At 39.8% G+C, this 24,787-nt stretch overlaps 1 protein-coding gene across 1 annotated transcript in view; it reads left to right on the top strand.

Annotated features, from left to right (window-relative positions):
• LOC140463157 (cadherin-22-like) overlaps nt 1-24,787 on the top strand; it is an 852,306-nt gene that overhangs the window by 175,992 nt on the left and 651,527 nt on the right. The window contains exon 3 of the mRNA XM_072556924.1: nt 9,401-9,695. Coding sequence (XP_072413025.1) covers nt 9,401-9,695 — 295 coding nt within the window. The remainder of the gene's footprint in view (nt 1-9,400; nt 9,696-24,787) is intronic.

Raw genomic sequence — 24,787 nt, 5'->3', positions numbered from 1 at the left:
ACCTACTTGTTACCTTTTCAAAGGTTTCTAACAGGTTTGTCTGTTGAATCTTTTCTTTGTTTCGTCCTCTGTAGATTTACTCTCCAGGTCGATATTGATTTTTTTTTTCTCTGTGCAAACTTCTTCTCTAGACAGGTATCTCTCAGAGAGTTCTGACCAGCAACCTACATCTGTTGGTCTTTTGGCAGTTCTCTCTCAACAGTTCAATTTTTTCCAGTTTTATACCCCAAAACATTTGATCGTTTCATTGGTGTTAGCATCGTCAAAATACCAAATTCAAACTTGATTGGAGTTTGGTATCTTGGGGCATAATTTAAGCTGATTGCCCAAATTTGAATTTGTTTTTGTCTCATAGCAACCCAGCCAGTGCTAGCTCTTCTGACCAAGTGTTACATTGTTACCTTGTTCCAGACTCTCTGTGCCTCTCTCAGTCTTTGCTAGCTTTCAACTCTCTTAAAGGTTCAGGACCCCTTACCTTCAAAACATCTCCCACCTTAAGAAAAAATGAACCATCACAATGAAAAGATGGCTTTTTTTTCTATTCTTTAAACCATTACCATGGCATTCAGATAACTAAGTTCACCTTAACATCTTCCCATGTATAACATTGGATAAATACAAATCTCATCTAAACTTTATCAGTTAAATCCACAATAACACATCTGCAATTATACCACAACATTTATCATTTTAAAATTAAAAGTCTGTAACATAAGACTCCAATGAAATAGTCTCATGTTCTTGTCTTTAAAGTGTTCTAAGAATGTAAGGGATTGTGATCCTTGCACACAATCATCTCCGACACATTGTTCGTGACATACACATTTTTACGTTGTAATGCCAGTACCAAACTTAATAGTTCTTTTTCGATCATGGGGTATTTCCTCTGTTGGATGTTGTGTTTCTTCGAAAAGTAACCAACTGGCAGTTCCATCCTGTCCTCATCTTCCTGTAGCAGTACAGCTCCAACTCCTACGTCACTAACATCGATGGCAACTTTAAAAAGTGCTGAAAAGTTTGGTGTAGCTAAAATTGGTGCCATGGTTAATGTTGCTTTCAAATGGTCGAATGCCTCCTGGCATGGTTCTGTCCACCAAAACTTTGAATTCTTCAGCAAATCAGTTAACGGTGCTAATACACTGCTGAAATTTGGAACAAACTTCCGATAGAATCCGTTTAGTCCCAAGAATCGAAGCACCTTTTTCATCCAGGTTGGTTGCGAAAATTCCTCGATAGCATTCGTCTTTGCGTTCCGTGGGGTCAACCTTCCATGACTGATGTTATATCCCAAGAACATCACCTCTGCTTTGGCGAATTCAGTTTTGTTTATGTTTATTACCAGTTTTGCTTCTTGTCGTTGTTCAACTGTACCATTGATTTGTCCAGGACTTACTAAAGATCACTACATTGCCCAAATAGATTGCGGAGTTTATTAACCCAGCCACAACTCTGTTCATGATTCTTTGGAATGTGGCGGTGCATTCTTCATTCAAAAGGGCAACACTGTAAACTGATATAGCACATTTGGGGTTATGAAATTTCTTTCGCTGCCTCTGATAAAGGTACCTGCCAGTAACCATGCAGTAAGTCCAACTTGGTGACTGTTCTTGATACAGTCCTTCAATCTAGGAATTGGATGTGAGTCCAATTTTGTAACGGCATTGACCTTCCGATAATCCATGCAGAATCGATGAGTCCTGTCTGGTTTGGGAACTAAGACAATTAGCGAACTCCATTCACTCTGGCTTGGTTCAATGATATCCTCCTCAAGCATGGCCTCCACTTCCTTCTGGATCTGGATTTGGCTTTGAAAGGATTAAGCCTTTAGGGATCAGGGGACCTACACAATCAATTATAATCCACATGAAAGGTTCTTCAAATGTGGGAATTGGCAACAAAGGTACTGGTTTTATTACCGCCTGTGTTTACCTACCATTTGGCATGAATGACACATATGGCAAAAGTTAACCACACCTTTGTGCATTCCACACCAATAAAAGTGTTTTTGTACCTTAGCCTGAGTCTGTCATACCCCTAGGTGAGCTCCAACAGGTAGGTCATGTGCTATCTGTAATATTTCCAGTCTGTATACTACCGGCAACACAATCTGGTGCACTTCAGCCTATTTCTCCTCTGCACTTACTTGTCGTCAACTCCAATTCCATCTTAGGTTCTATCTTTCAGATAATAACCCTCAGGAATATTCTCTGCCACCTGTTCGGAGTGCGAATACCCATATATATCTTTTATTGTCTTGTCTTGCTATTGCAAGTCTCTTAGCCTTTCAGGACTAAATACTTCAGTCTGACCCTCTGCCTGTTCAGGTTTTTCCTGCACCTTTATGTCAAACAGGGTATCCGCTAATGAACCTCAACTCCATCGTCTTTCTCTTTAGTTTTCGCTTTGTGCTGTGACTTATGGAACCTGGTCACTTCACAGTCTGGGAAAATACCAGGAAATTTCAGTTTTAACACCACAGTTTCTTGGTTTTCCTTGGGCTTCTCCACATGAAGGTGTGTCATTCCCACTGTGGATCCTGCCAAATCATTCCCAAGAACAAAGTGAATTCCTGGAACAGACACTTGTCAATAACTTTCACTGTAACTTCCCCAGTCTTGAGTTGGCACTCCAACCCGATCTTAAATACGGGTATGTTAAATGTCCGTCCATCTGTCCCACAGATTACCACACTCTCAAGTAACAGATCAGAAAGAGTGCATATTCGCTCATCCCTTACTATCAGTGACTGGTTAGATCCTATAACTTTCAAAATTATAACTTCTTGTCCTTCTCCTCCTGTTCTTTCTGAGTAAACTTTACCCACAGAAGTGAATTCTTTGGCGAAATCATGTACTAACTCCATACCCAGTCCCTGCCAAGGCTGTGCACTCTCCTGCAGCTCCTCAATTCTTCTTGGGGTCTCCTTTACTACCTTCAATAATGCCACTGGCTTAGCTTCTTTTACCACATCTTTTCCTACAGTGCCTTTCTTGAATGACCAGCACTGTGACTTTACGTGTCCTACTTTTTGGCAGCGATAAAACACCTATTCCCGGTGCCCTTCTGAAACCACTGGCTCTGTAATTTTCTGCCATTACAGTGAAAATGCCTGAGGCCTATCATTTCCTTTCCATCCTCTCAGGCTTCTTTTTAAATCTGTGGTAAGTTCTTAGCAGTGCTCTCTACTCTTGGTTTCATACTGTAGGATCTCCCCTTTTACCAACTTCTATCCCTCACAGGACGAAATTCTGGCCGGAAGCTTGTTTTCTGCACCAACTGTATTCATCTGTTAATTCTGCTGCCCTTCTCACTTCCTGACCTTCCTGTTCCTCCACGTGAATTCTTACCGTCTCTGGAATTTTTAAAGTCCTCCAGCAGAATAATCTCTCTCAGAGCCTCAAAGATCCTATCTATTTTTAAAGCATGCATCCATCTATCAAAATGACTATGTTTAATTCTTTCAAACTCGAATTAAGTCTGACCTGGTTCCTTCTTTCTGTTTTTGAACCACTGTCTATATGCTTCTGGTACCAATTCGTAAGCACTTAAAATAGCCTGTTTAACCTCTTCATAATGTCTTGACCCCTCATCTGACAGCGCAGCAAATACCTCACTAGCTCTGTCTACCAGTTTAATTTGAACTAGCATTACCCATAAATCCTCAGACCACTCCATCTGCCTAGCCAATTTTTCAAATGAAATAAAGAAGACTTCAAAATCTTTCTCTTCAAAATGTGGCAGAGTTTTGACATACCTTCTCTTTTAATCTCCATCCGGTTAACTTGACTTTGCTGATTAAGTCACAACTTCTCAAGTTCAAATTCTTTCTCTTTTTGCTCAGCTAAGAACCTTCTCTGTCTTTCTTTTCCCTCTCCCTCTCTTTCTCTCTCTCTTTCTTCTCTCTCTCTTTGCTCAGCTAAGACCTTCCTCTCTCTCTTTCCCCCCCTTCTTTCTCTCCCTTTATCTTCTAACTCCATTTTTCTCAATTGTAATTTAAGTTTTTCTACCTCGACTGCACTTGTCTGTTTCTCTGATACACCGAAGTGTTTGACTAATTCCATTAAAATTTCATCTTTACTTTGGTCCTTGGTTAAACCTAAATCTAATTTCTTTGCTAATTCTAAGAGTATGATCTTTTTTCTTTCCTTCTGAACATTCTTGGCAAATTTGAGGATCATCTTCAAACCCCAGAATCACTTTAGCAATTTTAAGAGCCATTACTCTCACTTTTCAGTTAACCAGCCACAAGCCACCGAAATTAAACAAATTGCCTCATTTGCGTTTTATTCAAAGATCCAGGACACTTACCTGCAAGTGTTTAAATCTGCTGGGCTTTCTCATCCCCCAAATCTATTCAAATCTGTCTCAACCTGTTCAACTCATTAATATCGTCAGAATACCAAATTCAACTCATGAATCCGAGACCCAAACTGTTCAAATCCTGGTGATGAACCCCCAAACTGTTACGACACAAGGTAAACCCCTGCTAATTTAAACCAGAAACAAGAAAAGATTTTACCCCGTGTGGTAATCTGTGAAAATTCGAGAAGCGAAGAATTATCCTTTAAGTCACTATTTCAAGTAAAAATTAACAACTTTATTCTTTTTAAGTCGAACAGAGAATATTAACGAGCAACTATTTACAACACATTTATCTAAACCTATTTATTAAATTCCCCTGTACAACACTGTCCCAATTAAGATTTAATGAAAAATTCAAATTTCAAAACCAACCAAATGTGGAATGTTCTCTTTGTGTCTTCCTCTATAGATTTGCTCTCCAGGTCGATGTTGATTTTTCTTTTCTGTGCAAACTCCTTCTCTGGACAGGTACTGCTCAAAGAGTTCTGACTAGCAACCTACATCTGTTGGTCTTTTGGCAGTTCTCTCTCAACTGTTCAATTGTTTCAAATTTAATATCTCAAAACATTGGATTGTTTCATTGGTTTTAATATCGTCAGAATACCAAATTCAAACGTAATTGGAGTTTGGTATCTTGGGGCTTAATTTAAACGGATTGGCTGAATTTGAATTTGAATTTGCTTTTGTCTCATAGCAACCCAGCCAGTGCTAGCTGTTCTGACCAAGTGCTACATTGTTACCTTGTTCCAGACTCTGTGCCTCTCTAAGTCCTTACTAACTTTCAACTCTCTTAAAGGTACAGGACACCTTACCTTCATAATAACATTGAGTTTCTGATGCTGAGTTCCTGCAATTTGCAGATGTTCATTTGAATATTCTATACATTCTAAAAGAAACAATATATAATGGTCATTTTTCTTTGTATCCTTAGAAGCAAACGTCACTAGTGTTTGGAAGAATAATAACAGATGACACACATAAAACAGATAATTGAACTTTATTTTCCTTGACCTTTAATTATGTTTGTAAGTCAAGAGGATTCTGATCAAAAAGTTAAACTTCAAATGTGTGTGTGTGTGTGCGTGTTTTGTCCTGTTTATGTGGAATGGATCTCAGCAGTCCGTGTGCAAATTCATGGAGCACATTTGAAACCCTAGATGACTGTCAAACAAACTATGTTATCCTTGAGTCTAGGTTCTAGAGATAGATTTAGGCCAAAATGATTGAATAGTTTCCATAACAGTTTGTTGTCAATTATTCAGCACATGGCAAAAGTTTACTTGGTTGAAAGTAAACCTCTTCCGAGAAATCTGGGAATGGAATGGGTCACAAAATCAGAACCACAGAATGGTTACAGTACAAAAGAGGCCATTCGACCTGTCCTGCCTGTGCTGGCTGACTTCAAGCCCAACTCACCTAATTCACTTCCCTGCCATTTCTCCTGAGCCCTGCAAATGTATTTCCTCAGGTAATTTTAGAATTCACCTCTAAATCCATGATTGAATCCATCATACTGTCAGGCAGTTCACTCCAGAACCTAACTACTTGTTGCTGGTATACTCTGGTGCTTGATCTTTGTGAATACTTTGACATTATGATTATACAATGGGCCAGATGGTCTCAGATGGTTTGAATAGCTTTTCAGTCCACACTTCTATGCTTGTCTCTTATTTATGAATGAACCAGAAGAATAGAGTCAGAAGTTACTAAAAGCATTTAATTATTGTTTGAACCTCCGCTTCCATTTGCTTGTCTGCCACCAATGGTCTTTGCAATTCTACAGATGCTCCCATCACCCCAGCATTGCAAATTTAACATTTTCAGCATCTCAAATAAACTCTCATGGCCTCGACAAACCTTAACTGTATCACCTTTGTCCATTCTCCTCACTCTGGTAACTTGTGCCTCATTTTCTCTCACCATTGGCAGTCATATCTGTTATAGAAATCTGAAATTTCTGTATCCTTCTACATTTTGCCTCCTAATCATTCTTAAGTGTATAGTTTAAGATCCATTTTTTGGATGCCCTCTTGGCATTCGTTCATTTAACCCAGTGTCCATTTTTTGTTCATACCTTCTGAAATGAATGAACATTTTTGCATTAATGATGCTATATCAATCAAAGTTGACCACTTGAAACTAGGCTTCTCGCAAGAGGTAACAAGTAATAGGGTCGAATTTTACTTTTTCCAGTTGCTGACCTGTAAAATGGATGGCTTCCCACCAGCCCCTGCCAGTTGGAATAGCTGACACCTTTGACACAACTGGAATTTGGTTCTATCTGAATTCAACTCATGGCTATTTTGTTTTGCTAACAGAACGTGTCTAGAAGTTGACTTTAGTTTTTTTTAAAAACGTAATCCTTTGTGCAGACATGGTTGAGAAGTCTTTAATTGTGTTTGTGTGGAGGGGAGAAAATTCAAATGTTGTAATTCAGTCTCTTCTCATCATAAACTCATAATTATTCCCCATATGGATAATGAACTGGCAATATGAGAGTCTCTGCAGGGTCTCATTGACTTCCAGAGCTGCATTCTGGACATGATAGGAAAGAGTGACAATCCCAGATATTGGAATGTCCTCAGCTCATAGTGGCTTGAACCGGATCAACAGAACTGCTATAATATCAGGGCAGATAACTTGGTTCAGTTTCTTCCTTGCAGAAGGAGAATACCTTCTGCTATTTGTTCATTTAATCCAGTGTCTATTTCTTTTATCACAACTTCTGAAACTAATGAACATTTTTGCATTAATGATGCTGAATCAATCAAAGTTTGTAATGCTCAGTTGACCACTTAAAACTGACTTCTCTCAGTAAAGACAGAGATAAGGTCACCATTGTGCCACCCTCACGTTGGAGACTGATATTGAGTCCACTCGCTCCTGTTCCTCATCGATAGCAAAGTGTTTTAATGACCTAAGCCAGGAACTGAATCCGCCCTATCTTTAAAGAGGACCTGACCTTCTTGAGCTGGGTAGCTTTGCAATCAGACTGGCAAGAGCAACCCTCCACCCTCATTTAATGCACCACCAAGTGAGTAAGTTTAAAAGCTGGACTATCTCAATTCATCAGTGAATTTGAGTGTTAAGCAAAAATGTTAAGCAGGAAACAAAGAAACAAAAAAATGGATTATTTGGGCTGAATGAGGTGCTGTGGTGCTGTATCATAGATTCCTTACAGTGTGGAAGCAACCCATTTGGCCCATCCAGCTTACACCGTCACTCTGAAAAGCATCCCACCCAGACTCACCCCCCCCACCATGCCCGATCCCTGTAATCCTACAATTTCCCATTCCTAATCCACCAAGTCTGCATATCCCACGATACTATGGACAATTTAGCATGACCAATCCACCTAACCTGGACTGTGGGAAGAAACTGGAGGACCCAAAGGATAGACATGGGGAGAATGTGCAAACTGCACACAGATCAGTGTCTGAGGGTTAATTTGAAACTAGATCCCTGGCGCTCTGAGGCAGCAGTGCTAACTACTGTGATGCCTAGAATGTATAATTTATATAATCCAATCGCTGTCTCATTTGAAAGAATTTACTGTTCTGGAGTTAGCCCATTCCCAAATGTAAGTACCTCAGGAGTGTCGAGTACAGCCAGATATGTAGAAAGTTGCCCCTGTGCACTGTTTTTATAGAAATTATTAGCACATGTGCTCATTGTGCTGACTTCCTGGGGAGGGGAGTGACCATACCTCTGATACAAGCTCCACTCTAGGACCTGTTGGTCATGGAAAGAGTGTTCATGTGCAGCCAAGGTAGTTCTAATCAATGCGCTCATCTTTCCTGTACCATTGAAAGGCACTGAGAGTAGGAGAGTTTCCTGGTCTGCCATTGCTAAGAAACTAGGAGAAAGTGAGGACTGCAGATGCTGGAGATCAGAGCTGAAAAAATGTGTTGCTGGAAAAGCGCAGAAGAAGGGCTTATGCCCGAAACGTCGATTGTCCTGCTCTTTGGATGCTGCCTGACCCATTGCTAAGAAACTGCCTTGTCAGGGCATCAGTGTAATGGCACCTCCTGTAAAGTCATCAAAATAACTGTGCGCAAAACCAAATGGACACGATTGTAGAAGAAGAAGAAAAAAAGTCATTTAAGTTTCCACTCCATTCAATAAAAAGAGGAAGTTTGCCACACCCTAGTGTCTTGCGTTTTATCCAGCCACAAAATCAGCAGCAAGTCGAGCGAAGACATTTGCTTAGACAGAGTACATTGAGAAATTGTAAAGAAAAGGCCAGGCTAATTTCAACCTCAGAGAAGAAAAGTTTGAAATCTAATGTAGGCTCGTGTCAAGTTCAGCACACGCAAGTTCTCCATTTATTAATGTACTTTAAAAGTTCATACTGAGGAGTCATCCTCATGAACAAAGGTTACTACATCATCAGACACAGGCTGCACACTGGTAGAACTCAGTAACATCATGTATGTTAATTTCCACATGGAAATCTGACTCATCCTGATTTCTGCTGTCTATCTCCAAGCAACGGAATTGAAAGTCTTATACTTTAATATATTCCTATGTATTTCTTGATACCCATATGCTAGCTGAAGAACATGAGGAATAAGAATAGCCCTCACTTCTGTTACAAGGATTCACATAGATTGACGTACAATACAGAAACATGCCGTTTGGCTAACTCATCTATATTCCACATGAGCCAACTCCCACTCCTCCTTATCTCATCTAATCAGTATATCCTTCTATTCTTTTGTTCCTCATATACATATCTAACTTCCTCTTAACTGCATCTCTTCCATTCACCTCAACTACCCCTTGAACTGGCAATTCAATGAGACTACAGCTGATTAGAACCTCAATTCCATTTTCCTGCTTTTGCTTCATTTGTCTTGAGTACCTTTGTCCATCAAAAAAGCTTTTCAAGACAAAAGTTTGCAATTCTGAATCTGTCTCTCAGGTTTATCTGAATGGAACGCTTCCTATGCCACAAACTGGCTTCATCCAGTTACAAACAGTTCCCAAATGTCTAACTAACCAGATTAATTAACAATGGTTTTTTACTCTTTTCTAGATTCATTCAGACTCGGACAAGGGAGATGGCTCCATAAAATACACCATATCAGGAGAGGGTGCTGGGACAGTATTCATTATTGATGAAATTACGGGGGATATCCATGCTACTGAGCGATTGGACCGTGAAGAGAAAACCTACTACACACTTCGTGCTCAAGCACGGGACAGGCTGACTGATAGACCTCTGGAGCCTGAATCGGAATTTATTATCAAAGTCCAGGATATTAATGATAGTGAGCCAAAATTCCTAGATGGACCATACGTTGGCAGTGTGCCTGAGTTGTCACCTGTAGGTAAGGAGAGATGATTTTTTTTCATGTGTCATTTGTGCATTGATTGCTCTTGAAGTTGAACCATAGATTCACAAAGACCCCAAATGCATTTTCACTGTGCAGCTGGAAGTTCGGAATCCGATTTTTGTTCATAATTAAGTCTTTGCACAGTATGACATTTGTCAATAATGGGCATTCACTTGTGCAGTCTAGCACATCAACAGTCCACATGCTTGTCTTAGATAAAAGGAAAATTATTTACCAAACCTTTGAAGGGAAGCTTCGGTCAACCACCCTAATGAAATGTTTATTGGAGTGATGTATTTTCAGAGTTGAACAAACTGAACGAATAATTGGATTTCAATGAGGTTTAAGTTTACATTGCAGTTCAAAATGGCTGACTTTTGGTTTGACTGACATTGCACTGAATTACGTGCAAATCCTTTCCTTTTGAATGGTTTGATCTACAACTTGTGAAGTTAACCATATTGTGGAAAGCAATAAATATAAAGGCACACACTTTGTGCTGCTGGTTTCTGTTTTGGTTAAATTAGTAAACCAGAAAATTCAGATCCATTTTGCTGGATTTTCAAATGTTAGCAAGATCAGGAATGTGTGTGATTTGAAAATCAGAGTTGGCATATCTGGACTTCAGTACACACTCTGATTTTCAAACAGAGAGTGAGAGGGGGTAATGGGGAAGCTGTTTGCCTCCATTTAACCATCTGTTAAACTGTTATGGGAGCTGGTTAATGGATAACCAGGATGAGAGGGGAAATTTCAATCATGAATTCAACAAACCTGAACAGTGCGTGTCAGTGCATAATTGCTGCACACTAAGTGAGCAGAAATGACAGCATTTTTTTTTGTAAGGTGAAATATGTCAGGACCTCAGGAACCTTACTCCGGATCAATCACATTGCATCTCTTTCAGCAGTATCACCACTGCCTTGCATGGTTATGCTACTGCTCTCTTTCGCAAGATAGCACCAGGATGCATTATGGCTGCCTGTGTGTTTTTGCTACTTGTGCCTTGTCGGCAATTCCTGCCCCCTGGAGCTAGTTGATGCAACTCATTAGATAGTGAGGTCACCTCCTGCCCAAATCAGGCAGTTACATTTTAAAATTGAATCAGATGGGCAGAGGGTCAGAACCCAGAAGTTACCCAGGAATAGGAGTGACAATTCCAAGTTGAAAATCTGGTGCAATATTGTGTTGCCATTTAACAGTTAGCTCACATAAAAGGCAATGTTCCTTCTCTTAAAGACTGCAAACTTGCTGTTTCCTTCCACTGTTCTGTTCCTCTTGGCTAAGAACCAAGTATCTCAAAGTTCCTGATTACAACATTGCCATTATTAACTCTAAAACATTGATGAATAAAATTAATACAGTTCTCTTCTTGTTTGTTTACTGATGCAAGATCAATTGTAAATGTTAAATCTGAAATGCGATTAATATTCAAAATATATGTGGGGAGTGGGGAAGCAAAGTGCATTACCTCCCCTGGGTGGGGAATTGAGAATTTGGAGGAAAAAGTCTCAGGCTAAGAGCCAGATCTTTCAGGATGGAGATTAGGAGACATTTTTTCACTCCATTCTCTATTCCAGTTGGGAGTGAATGCTCTATCAATTAATTTGTGATTGACTTGATTTGAGATAGTATACTGGATTAATAAAGCTGCTGCCATTGACGTCAACTATCATAGATGGTATTTGATAAAGTGCCTCATAATTGGATGGTTAATAAATGTGTAGCTAATGGAATGGGGGCAGTGATAGCATGAGTACAAAATTGGTTACAGAGAGCAGAGAATAGTAGTTAACAGCTGTTTTTAAAAATTGAGGCAGTTTTATTTTATTAATTTATGGGATACGGGAGTTGCTGGCTGGACCAGAGTATTGATGAGTGTACCCCAGGTTTCAGTATCAAAACTGCTGATCATTTTGGTAGAATATCAATAAACTATATTCCAAGAGGTGGATTTTTGTTATGTTACCCTCTTTGTTGGGGATGTATAAATAAGTTTAGTTTGACAGTGGCTGGCTGCTTTGAGTTAATCGTTTCTCAGTGCTGTTCACAACAGAAAAAAAGCAATGCATTTGGGAATGAATGGCATTCTTACATCTCAAGTACGAAATTAAAGACCGATGAAGATTGCGATAAATTTTGCAGCAACTGTAAATTTGATCTTGGAATATTTGAACAATCTGAAATATTGCTCTTAGTATGCACATTCTGTTCTGTCCACCACAGCAGGTCAGCATGGTAATTTAATTAGAAATAAATTAAGACACATTGGGGACAATGGGAGAATTCGACCCAGACAAAAGAGAACATTTGTAATTATAGGCGAAGGTTATATGAAGATCATAGTGCTAGTCCAGGTATCTGGAAGTCCTCAAATATGTAATAGGTATGGAAATCGACATTGATGTTATTGAGCAAGGAGCTCAGCAGTTGTACGGGGCCTGATGGAAAAACAAAAGCATATGGAAGTTTAAATTAAAAGAACTGACAATATCATTTCCAGTGCTCTCAGTGGAATTGAAATTCAAAGATTCATAACTTACTTTCCTCAATGATGCAGCTGCAACCATGTCTATTAGCATTGAAGGAGAGGAGTCACATTCCCATAAACGACTCTCTTGCGGACATGGTTAAAAATCACACAACACTTGGTTATATTCCAACAGGTTTAATTAGAAGCACTAGTTTTCGGAGCGCCATTCCTTCATCAGGTGGTTGATCAAGTGATGAAGGAGCAGCGCTTTGAAAGCTAGTGCTTCCAAATAAACCTGTTGGACTATAACCTGGTGTTGTGTGAGTTTTAACTTTGTCACCCCAGTCCAACACCGGCATCTCCAAATCGTGAACATGATTAGTTATTCTAATCATTGTTTCAGTATTTGTGAAGTTATTTTTAGTAGAAATTACTGTTAAAGTAGAATATGATGGTGCATCCAATTACTTGTCATTAGTAACAAAATAAAGGAATAAAGCCTACCCGATGAAAAAGAATCGGTTTAATAAGGTGGGTTAAATTGGGGTAAGCTATTTACAGTGGAGAATGGATCAGTAAGAGTATACCTGACATTGAGATGGGGCTTTGAGAGTACAAAGTGGTCATCAAACAAAGAGATCTAAAATGATAAAAGTCTAAAGTCGAAATTAAGGAGAACGTACAATGTGCAAGAAGCAATATGTAAAGAGTTGAATATATTAAAGAGAAAGAACAGGGCAACTAAGAAGGTGAGGAGCAGTAAATGAACCGCAGCCATTGTAATAATTCAACAAGCAGAAGAGCTGAATTGAATTTGTGAAGAATATATGCAAATCGTGATCAGAATGAAAGTTATCCACTGTCTCCCAGTGAAGACTTATTTTCTGACTTACCCATTAGAAGGTTATTTGTGATTGTTTTTCCCTGATATTCACACTTGGCAAATTGTGGTATTTGCCACCTCTTTATTAGTACGTGATACTGGCTAATAGCAGTCCTTTTTTGTTTTTGCTTCATCTTGGGTTTATCTATAGATTGGTGATAGAGGGTTTGCCATCATAGTGTATTTACAGGACAGGCACTGTTCATAGATTACAAGAAAGAATGTATGTTGCATGATGGTAACAAAGCACATTTGGATGGTATAATTAGTAGGATCCTCATTTAGCTCAGTTGGCTAGACAGCTGATTTGCAATGTAGAGTGATGTTAACAGCATGGGTTTAGTTCCTGAATCAGCTGAGATCAACATGAAGGTCTTGCCTTCTCAACCTCACCCCTCAGGTTTAAACCAGTTATTTCTCTCTCGAGCAAGAGAGCAGCTCTCTGGAATTATGGTAACTTTATCTTTATGGTTATTTGTCTGGTGAGTTATTATTGAAAGATTGCTACTCACCCAACACTTTCCATTGTTACTGGCATTGACTGTTCTGCTGGATTAGTTTATTCACAGAATGTTCTGTTGCTGAAGTTAAAGATGCCGGAATGAGCTGGAATGGGCTGTGCTGTTGTCTCAGTTCTCAGCATGTCTTCTCCCACAAACTTTGCTGAGTTTTATCTTCTGATCAGTCTTCCATCACGTTAGGAGTGCTTTCCAGTCAAGACAACTTCTTAAATACTTGCAGATTTCACAATGAGCTCTGAGAGTCTCAATCACTTTTGAGATCCCTGGCTATCACGCTGTTCTGAGGGATGAGATTTACATGTTTTGGAAAGGCGAGGACTGATTAGGGATAGTCAACATGGCTTTGTATGGGGAATCATGTCTCACCAACTTGATTGAGTTCTTTTAAGAAGTGACAAAGAGGATTGATGAAGGCAGAGAGGTGTACATTGCCTATTCAGTAAGACTCTCAACAAGAGTTCACATGGTAGACTGATTAACAAGTTTAGGTCATATAGAATACTGGGAGAACTAGCCATTTGGATACAAAATTGGCTCAAAGGTGGTGGTGGAAGGTTGCTTTTCGAACTTGATGCCTCTGACCAGCAGTGTTATTCATGTGAATGTTTGGATGTGAATATAGAAGTATGTTTAGTAAATTTACAGATGATACCAAAATTGGAGGTGTAGTGGACAGCACAGAAGGTTGTCTCAGAATAGAACTGGACTTTGATTAGATGGGCCAATGGGCCGAGGAGTGGCAGATGGAGTTTAATTTAGATAAATATGAGGTGCTGTATTTTAGTAAGGCAAATCAGGGCAGGACTTATACTCTTAATGGTAAGGTCCTAGGGAGTGTTGCCAAGAGACCTTGGAGTGCAGGTTCATATTTTCTAGATAGTGGAATCCCAGGTAGACAGAATAGTGAAGAGGGTGATTGGTACGCTTGCCTTTATTGTTCAGTACATTGAGTATAGGAGTTGGGAAGCCATGTTGTGGCTGTACAGGACATTGGTTAGACCATTATGTTCAATTCTGGTCTCCCTGCTATAGGAAACATATTGTTGAACTTGAAAAGGTTCAGGTAAGATTTACAAGGATGTTGCCAGGGTTGGTGGGTTTGAGCTGAATAGGCTGGGATTACTTTTCCTGGAGTGGTGGAGGCTGAGAAAAGTGACCTTACAGAGGTTTATAAAATCATGAGGGACATGGATGGACAGAATAGCCAAGATCTTTCGCCCAGGGAAGGCGAGTCCAAAACTAGAGGGCATAGATTTCAGATGAGAGGGGAAAAATTTAAAAGGGGCCTAAGGGGCAACTTTTTCATGAAGAGGGTCGAGTGTATATGGAATGAGCTGCCAGAGGAAGTGGTGGAGGCTGGTACAATTACAACATTTAAATGGCATTTGGATGGGTATATGAATTGGGAGGGTTTAGAGGGTTATGGGCTAAATGCAAATGGGACTTGATTAGTTTAGGATATTTGGCCAGCATGGATGAGTTGGACAGAAGAGCCTGTTTCTACGCTGTACATCTCTATGACTCTATGAATGTACACCTGATAATGCCTAAGTTTCTCCAGTGTTCTCTTCCATATATCTTCTCAAAGGAAACTGCAATAAGTAAACCTCTGTCTTACTGTAGCCCATGACTGTGGGATGCTGTCAATGCTCAAATTATTCATTCTTTGACTCATCATTATTATACTTGGCAATTAGCCACTTTTTTGTCTTTACCGAATTTTGAAGGCGTTGTTTGGTGTGTGGTTACTGTTGCTTCTTGGTCACAAAGTAGCATTACTTTTCTTCCATTATAGATAATCTCAATAGCTTCTTGCTTCTTCCTGGGCTCTGTCATGAGGGTAGTAAGCCAAGTGACACCTTCTACTTGTTTCTCTTTGACCAGCAGCTCAGTCATGGCCTGTTACTGGACCAGTTGTTCTCTTGGAACTATTGGGATTCCTTCTGATCTATAAAGAAGTAAGGTCCAAACATGCATGCTGCCTCAAACATCAGGAGTGCTGTTTGTGAAATATATAAACATTTTCAGCACTCACACATTCCTTATGCTGTAGTGTAACTTGTAGCGTACTTGTGCACTTGTGGAATAATTGATCCACATATGTCACGTCTCCTATCTGTAGACTATAGCTTTATCTTCAGCCATGCCAACAGATTCATTCGAAGAGTAACCTCAGCATTGACACCAACCTTAAAGTCACCTGGACGGCCATTCATATAAACAATTTCTGTCAGACAGTTTCAGACCACAAACATGTTATTCTACTTAATTTTTAAACACAGTACATTGACTATGATCTTTACAAATCTCCCTCTGAAATTGCAACATTATCCCTGACAGATCTGATTCTTTCAAATGTTTAGTGTTTTTCTGACTTGTTGTTTTGATGAAATAATATTAGATTGCTTTAAATTTACCTTATACACTCGTGTAAAAGTCAAATTTTTCGACTATTTATAGGGTTTATAGGGTCAACTATTTCATGGGCACTAGTTTTGAGGCTATGAAATTCATACTGCAGTTTGAAATACTGTATTATTAGCAAAAGTTGATTTGATCTCTCAACTAATCCTGGTTAAAGAAGAAAAACACAATGAATTACAGTAAAGGTAATTACCCGATAAAAGCAAGAGAAACAAGAATGAACTACTGGTAGTAAATTTTATTTATAGATAGCGGGACGAAAATTTAACATGTCAAAGTTTCATTGAAATTCTGCAAAATCAGACTGTTCAACATTGTCATGGTCCAGTATAGTGGCACACTTAAAAGGAACCATTTATGAAATTCTGGATGTGTAAGCATCTTGAGCTTGTTGGTAATTGTCGTTCAGCTTCTAACTGTCTGTGTCTTCTTAAAGCTGTAGTGGATCTTAAAGCTATAAATTCACTTGTTTCAAAATTTTCACTTTGTTCTGGATCTTCTTCTCATGGTGGGGTCTGACTCACTCTCCTGCAACCATGTACTACTTGCCACCTTATCCATTAAGTGATACTGGGGAAGGATTGTTTGTGGTCTTTCATTAATACCAATCCTTCTTTCTCTTCACTTTCTTTGGGCCTTGCTAGTGATCGGTGAAGGGTGGAAGATATAGGGGGGATGTCAGGGATGGGTTCTTTACCCAGAGAGTGGTGGGGGCATGGAATGCGCTGCCCGTGGGAGTGGTAGAGTCAGAATCATTGGCGACCTTTAAGCAGCATTTGGATAGGTACATGGATGGGTGCTTAATCTAGGTTAGAAGTTCGGCACAACATCGTGGGCCGAAGGGCCTGTTCTGTGCTGTATTGTTCTATGTTCTATGTTCTATGTTCTATGATCGGTATTAGAGAATAGTGACTGTAGAATGTACACAAAACAGGCACTATTCTTCAATTAAAAAGAAAATTGACTGTGTGGTAGCATTAACTACAATCACATCTGATCAGGCATAATCTTTAAGACCATTGACGACAAGATTGTAAGACTAAGAGCAAAAGAAGACCATTCAGTCCATCAAGACTGATCCACCATTCGATGAGATCATGGCTTAAAGATCTTATAGAGTTGATGTATGTGTTTCTGCATCTTCCAATGCAAGTGTCTCCACCACACACATCGTCCTCGGTGATCAGTGGAATGACTGAAGTTAATGTAATATGAATACTAACAACAGTGTTCAGTAAGAAACATTCTTCAAATTTCTATTTACAATCAGAATTGCCTGGCAAGAACAAGGAACTGCTTACCATATTTCCAGTTAAATAAAAGCTTACTATTCTGGATGTCTACTGTCCCCGCATGTTGCAGAGAGTAATAGGTCTGAAGGAAGCGTGTTGCTGCTTAGGTTAATTAAGAGTAAGGTTGAACCATTTTAGTTTGACTGCAAAAATATGGCATCAATGTTCAAAAGCTCACGTTTTTCTTCAAGATGTCAAGTTTAACATAACTGGGTTGCCAAATAGAAAATGAAAGTATCTTCCCAACACAGAAAATGTTAAGGGAATTTTGGATCTAAAGAGATCAAAGAATAAAGAAGAGTTTTGAACATTTTCAGAGATCATTTTGCATTAATCTGTTCATTCTCAGCTTTGTTGATTCATTCATTCCACGTTTCAAATGCTCAAAGATAAAAAAGATTGAGTGGCCTTTGAAATGTCAGGTAGCATTTGAAGAAACAAAGAAAGCCTTGACTGTAGTGATATTGTTTTGATTCACTATGATCCTAAGAAAAATTATTGGGTTTAGCATACAATGCCTCAGCGTTAGGGTGGGCGAGATGTTATCTAACGTAATGGAAGTTAGTGTAGAGAGGCCTGGAGTATATGTTTCTTTACTTCAATGAAATGAGAACAGAATTGCACACAGAATGATAAAGAGGCACTGATTATCATATATTGTATTTCTAAATTCCCCATTGCTCGTGTGGTAGACAACTTGGGTTCTATTAGGATTCTCAGCCCCTGACATCATGACAGCCTTGGTTCAAACATGACAAAACAGCTGAACTCCAGGGCTGAGGTGAGGTGACATCAGGCTGTGTTTGACTGAATGTAGAATCACGAAGAGTCAAAAGGTCTGGTGGTGGAAAAGCCCAGCAGGTTAGGCAGCATCTGAAGAGCAGGCGACTCAATATTTCGGGGATACGAGGGCATTGGATGTTGCCTAACCTGCTGTGCTTTTCCAGCACCACACTTTTTGACTCAAACTCTTCAGCATCTGCAGTCCTCACTTTCCCCTATGGTATCAAGAAGCCTTAAGAAAACTACACTCAGTGGGAATCAGGGGGAAAGCTTTCTACTGGTTGTAGTCATAGCTGGCACAAAGGAAGGTTGTTGTTATTGTTGGAGGTTGGTTAGCTCAGTTCCAAGACATCTCTGCAGGAGTTCCTCAGGGTAGTGTACTAGGCCTAACCATCTTCAAATACTCCTAATGACCTTCCTCCATTGTAAGTGCAGATGTTCTCCAATGGCTGCACGATATTTAGCACCACTACAACTGCTCCATCCAGGACAAACCAGCCTGCTCGAATGGCATCACATCCACAAACATTCATTTCCTCTATCACTAACATATGATAACAGCAGTGCATACCATCCACAAGATGCAATGCAGAAATTTTCCAAAGCTCCTCAGATATCATCTTCAAATAACGACCATCTAGAATGACAAGGGCAATAAATACATGGGAACATCACCACCTTCAAGCCATTCACCATCCTGACTTGGAAATACATTCATTGATGCTTCAGTGTTGCTGGGTCAAAATCCTAGAATTTCCTCAGCAACAGCATTGTAGGTCTGCTTACACCAAGCAGACTGCAACACTTGAAGAAGGCAGTTCATCACCACCTTTTCAATGAGAAAACTTAATGGGCATTAAAGTCTGGCCCAACCAGCAAAGTCCATATTCTGTGAATGAATAAAAAAATTCAGTTTACTAATTGATCACCAAATCCTTACTGTAATATTTGATTCAAAGAAGGGAGTAGTGTCCCTAATGGCACCATAGCTTTAGGGGTGTTTGCCTCAATACTCCATCAGTATAATATTAAATATCAGAAGTTAAGTGGAAAATTTGGATGTTTCTCCAAGATTTTGCAAGAAGGCGAATTTGATTTGAGTGACTGGATCACCTTGATTTACGTTACATATACTCACAACAAGCAAGCATCTGCCAGAAAGATCAATGAAGGAAATTGCAAAGAAGTACTGATTAGCAAAGCATTTAGTTATGTCATGAAAGTTAAAGCAGGAGATACAAGTAAATTTTGGTGTCACAATGTGGATATAGAAATTGAATAGTTGTTGAAAATTTCGGGAGCATTTCAGAATGGGTAATGATCCAGCCAAAGCTCCTCACATTCCATGGTCAAATACATTTAATCCTGGCAATGAATACATGTCATTTATCTGCGGTGCTGTGGAGTCCATGGACCATGTTTGTCTGGGGTGTGAGTGTTTGCACTCCCTTTTTAATTTTCTAGAGAAGCTTCTCCTCCGCTTTTGGCTGCACTTCAGTCCCACACTCCTGATCTTTGGGCACCCTGTGCAGAGAGGGAGAGTAGGTCAGGGGATCTCCTCGTGGGTCTGCTCCTGGGCCTGGCCAAACTGGCCATAAACAGGTCCAAGTAGCGGTACATGGAGGAGGTCGTTAAGGCCAATTACCTGACTCTCTTCCGCGGCTACGTCCAAGCCTCAGCATCTCTAGAGAAGGAGCACGCAGTGTCTACCAATTCCCTCTAGCTGTTCAGGGAGAGGTGGGCACCACAGAGATTAAATTGCTTTACTTTCCTCTCCAACTCCATTTTAATTTAAATTCCTGCCTTCCCTTTACTTTTTTTGATCACGCAGCATTGCCTTTTGATGTGAAGGGCACTGATTGTCACTGGCTACTTGGGTGTTTCCTTACTTCCTGATGATGGAAATTGAGTAAAGATTTGTACACCTTATGTCTGTCACTGTGTCTCACACCTCTACACACACACATCATGGGTGCTGGGGAAATATAAGCACCACCACAGTTAGGTGATAGTTTGGAGGGTAAAACATTTTTTTTAAAAAAGAACCAGGAAATTAGAATCTACTCAGTTCAGGTGACTGATTAAAAAAAAAACATGTCATTTGTTTGGATGGGGAAAGAAAGAGAACTTGGTTTTGGTTGAAACTTTTAAAAAATGGACAAATATTGTTATGACATGGTGGTGAACCCTTCTGTTAATTAAACCAAACAGCCAGAAAAGCTCACCTCACCTCGTAATCTGTTAAAGTATGAGTGACAGAGAACTCCCAAATTCCATTATTTAAGAAAATAACATCAATTTAATTTTTAACTCAAAAAAGTGAACATCAAACAACTATTCACAACTCTAAGCCCTCCTTTCTCGTAACTGCTTATTATCTGCCTCCAACTCTATAACAATGTGTTGTTCCAATAAGACACTTACTAAAAATACATCAACTGAATTTCAAAACCACACAGTAGCTGTCATCTTTCTTCTTCCAGCGAGGAATCTCCCAGGGTCGTCTTCTGCCTTTTTATTGTGACTCTGTCACACATGAAAAAGTACCTTTGATAGAGAGTATTTCCTCATTTCTTTGAGAGCAAGACGTTAGACCTCCAGGCTTTTCTGTCTGGATAGCAGTTGCCGTCTCTGTAATTTTCAAAATGTCCACATCCCCAACATCCGATCGTTTTATTGGTTTAATATTGGCAAGACAATAAATTCAAACCTGATTGAGTTTAAGTATCTTGGGGCATAATTTAAACTAGGAGAAAGTGAGGACTGCAGATGCTGGAGATCAAAGGTTAGAGCGTGGTGCTGGAAAAGCACAGCAGGTCAGGCAGCATCCGAGGAGCACAAGAATCGACATTTCCTAATGAAGGGCTCATGCCCAAAATGTCGATTCTCTAGCTCCTCGGATGCTGCCTGACCTACTGTGCTTTTCCAGCACCACACTCTAGATACATAATTTAAACTGATTAGTTACATTTGAGTTGTGTCAAAACACCAACCAAATTAGGTATCCATTTCATAGCCAAATGTTACATACTTTCAATTTTTCATGATTTGGAGATGCCGGTGTTGGACTGGGGTGTACAAAGGTAAAAATCACACAACACCAGGTTATAGTCCAACAGGTTTAATTGAAAGCACAATAGTTTTCGGAGCAACGCTCCTTCATCAGGTGATTGTGGAGGGCTCGATCGTAAAACCTCCAGTGTTATGATCGAGCCCTCCACTATCACCTGATGAAGGAGCGTTGCTCCGAAAGCTAGTGTGCTTCCAATTAAACCTGTTGGACTATAACCTGGTGTTGTGTGATTTTTAACTTCAATTTTTCAGTACACTTTGGGACTGCCAACTAGTCATATACACATAGGTGTTTGTAAGCTCTCAGTTCAGAACAGCATTCACTCTCTCTTAAAGGTACAGTACACACCTTCAACTTCATAACAATATTTTAACCATCCCTAAGCAAAATAAACAACAAATGTCAGAAGCAAATTATTGCAGATGCTGAAAAGCTGAAATAGAAACAGAAAATGCAGGAGAAACATGGCAGCATTTGTAGAGAGAGAAAAACAGAGCTTCCGTTATTTGAGTCCAGTGTCACACTGCTTCAGAACTTTTAATAACCAGGAATTTGGTAAACTGAGCACAAATTAGGGTCATAATTGTAGAGATGTACAGCACGGAAACAGACCCTTTGGTCCAGCTCATCCATGCTGACTAGGTATCCTAAATTAATCCAGTCCCATTTGCCAGCACTTGGCCCATATCCCTCTAACCTCTTCCTGTTCCATCCAGATGCGTTTTAAATATTGTAACTGTACCATCCTCCACGACTTCCTCTGGCATTGGTTTAGGTGAGAGGGGAAAGATTTAAAAGGGACCTAAGGGGTAACTTTTCCATGCAGAGGGTGATGCATAATCCAATAGATCAAAACTTCAATGTAATAAACTGAATTGAAAATCCGAGTTTGAATATTGATAAATCCAATGGTTGATCTGTTCACCCAGTAACTGCATGCCCACCCTACCTCATGCCAATTTTACCAGTGGCAAGGATAGTGTTGGACAACCCGCTTCCCAATCTTGAGTGGACAACTAAAGCCAGCCAAGTGGCCAGCCTGACAGATTTCTCTGTATGGGCTGGCAGTGAGTGGGGCTGCTACTCTAATAGGCCACCTTGACCTATCAAAGATGTAAAACCACTAGGTGCACCTCATTCCACAGTACCATAAACCAAACACCCCCAGTCTTCTTTGCCAGGACCTGCCAGCTTGGCACACAGACATACTGCTATACACTTTCTCAAACCCTGATCCAACACCCCACAGCTCTGTCCCAAAGTGCTGGAGTTAAGTTGTCCTCTGGTTGGAAGCTCTGTGAGGAAGGACTTCCTGATGCTGAAAGATGGAAATGGTGTCTCCAATGCACCTCCAGCCTACAGTAACCAATGAGTAGTTAAATAACTGCAGGGTGGTCTGTGAGGACTGTTATGGACTGTTACAGACTTGCCTTAGAGTGGAAGAGAGTCATCCTCATCTGTGAGGGACTGCCAATCAATGAATGAGCTTGTGAGGTTCCAAGGTCTACCCCTTAACAATCTCCTCCAATCTGCCTTTTGCAGCTGGGGTGAGGGGAGAATCCAGTGTCTTGTATAATTCACCCCAACATGTTTCATCTCTTACTGCATGTTAATGGGCCAGATATTGCATTCAGTGACCAGAATTGAGGCATTCACACACAACAGATCAGGAAATGAAAAGCACCTAAAATTGTTTTAACTCGGGCTGTTAGAAAAAGAAACTCAAGATTTTATTAAAGCAGAGCTAAAATAAAGAAACAGGCTTTCAAAAAAAACAGAAAATAGTGTTTGATGGAAAGCGTATGAAATTTGTATAATTATTATGTAACAAGAGTCATTTAGTCATACAGAAGGAGAGTATCACTGAAAATAAAAGACACATTTTGTCAAAGTTGTTTACTTTGCTCTCATTAGAACATTTTGCAAGAATATTAATTTAAGGGGAAAAGCCATCATTTATGTTGAGTGAATGGAGAGTGCTGACTGGCTAACAAGTGACTCACACGGGAGAAGCATTGTTTGGAGAATGCAGCCATTAATGCCTAGTGACAGTGATATACCTGGCTTATTTGAAGCTTTAAACACGTGGTTAATTCTTTCGATCAAGGGCTTAACTTAAGAAATGAAGCAAGGGGACCACTGTCCGTTATTTTGGTGAATTTATACTGGTGCAGTATGTGTACATCTTCTTTCTGTCTGCAATGAACAGGACTCTGTGTATTAATATATGTAGCTTCCAATACATGCAACTGTGCAAGCTTGTTGCTAGCATAATCTTTTGCACACTCTAGAATATTCAACAAATGTTGTCCAATTGCAGAATCACATCTAATATCGAATAGTGTGTCACACATTTCTACAAATATGGGTTTTTCGGGTACGATCAATACCTTGCTTGTTGCAAACAGCTGGAGGAATGAATATAATCAGTTTTTGGGATATAAGGCTGAGATACATGGTACCACACAGCCAATGAAATACTTATACCACATTGCTCATTTGCAAGGTAGGCTGAACATCTGTTTGGCTCGATGGCAGCATTCTGTTCGTGATGAAGAAAGAACATGTTCACACACTGCCACTTCATCAAAAATAGCTAACCACCATTCACTGGTTCAGTTCTCAAGGCAGTGTCCTAACCAATCAGAGTCGACCTGCCATTTTGAAATGTAAAAGAGCTTGGCAGTTAATTGTCAATCAATATTAATGTGTGTTTGCTCCATTGCAACAGCTGTACTAATCAGAATCCAATTGCCAATTAATCAGCATTTTCCTTTCTTGCAGTATCAATGTTGGTTTTCCTTTGAATTGGTATTCTTGTGAAATATCTGAATGAAATATGCCTTTTTTCAGCCATAAAAATGTGGTATGCCAGAAGTACAATACTTATCAGGGCCATTCAGGAAGGTTAGTAATGATTACGATTAATGATTGCAAATAATGATTCCAAGTAATGATTAATGATTACACATCATTCAATCAGGATTTTTAAGGTTTTAAATGCAGAAATGGAAGTTTTCATTGATTTGTGATTATAATAGAGATAAGAACAAGAGGAGCCTTGCATTATGGATCAAAATTGTCTCACTGACAGCAATTTATGAATTTCCATGCATTCTATTCTCTGGGCCTTGAATTTTCCCAAGTACAGGTAAAGTGTGGTGACGAGTGAGATTTGTATTAGCCCCAGAAGAACTTTCCGAGCAACTGAGCTATTAGATGCATTTCTCCAGATTTGTGTGATTAGTGAAGTGGAAGTGCTCACCACCTGCGAGATCTTTGGCTTCCGTGCCTCTGGCATCATATTTAAAGACCAGCTACATACCATTTTGGACACTACAAGCCAGCAACTACCTTTCAAAGGTCATTGGAGCATGCAGTGCACAGCCATGTCAGTGTCTCAGAGGAAAGGTAAAGGACTTCCCCATGCCCTGACAGGGCTCTGGAGGTGCTGGTAGATGGAATGAGAGAGGAGAGGGCAGTCCTTTTCTCTGCTGACCACTAATGAGACCCAACCAGGCTGTACAGACTTTACAGCATGGCTAAATGCAGTGTCCAGAGTGAAGTGGAGCTCCCAGCAGAGCCACCAGAAGGTTAATCGTTTTCGAGATGTAGGTTCACTGCAGTCATTCCAGAG

This window comes from Chiloscyllium punctatum, chromosome 37 (genome assembly GCF_047496795.1).
Source record: "Chiloscyllium punctatum isolate Juve2018m chromosome 37, sChiPun1.3, whole genome shotgun sequence".
Taxonomy (NCBI): Eukaryota; Metazoa; Chordata; class Chondrichthyes; order Orectolobiformes; family Hemiscylliidae; genus Chiloscyllium; species Chiloscyllium punctatum.
Note: the sequence above shows the minus strand (reverse complement) of the source record. Positions and strands in the feature narration are given on the sequence as shown.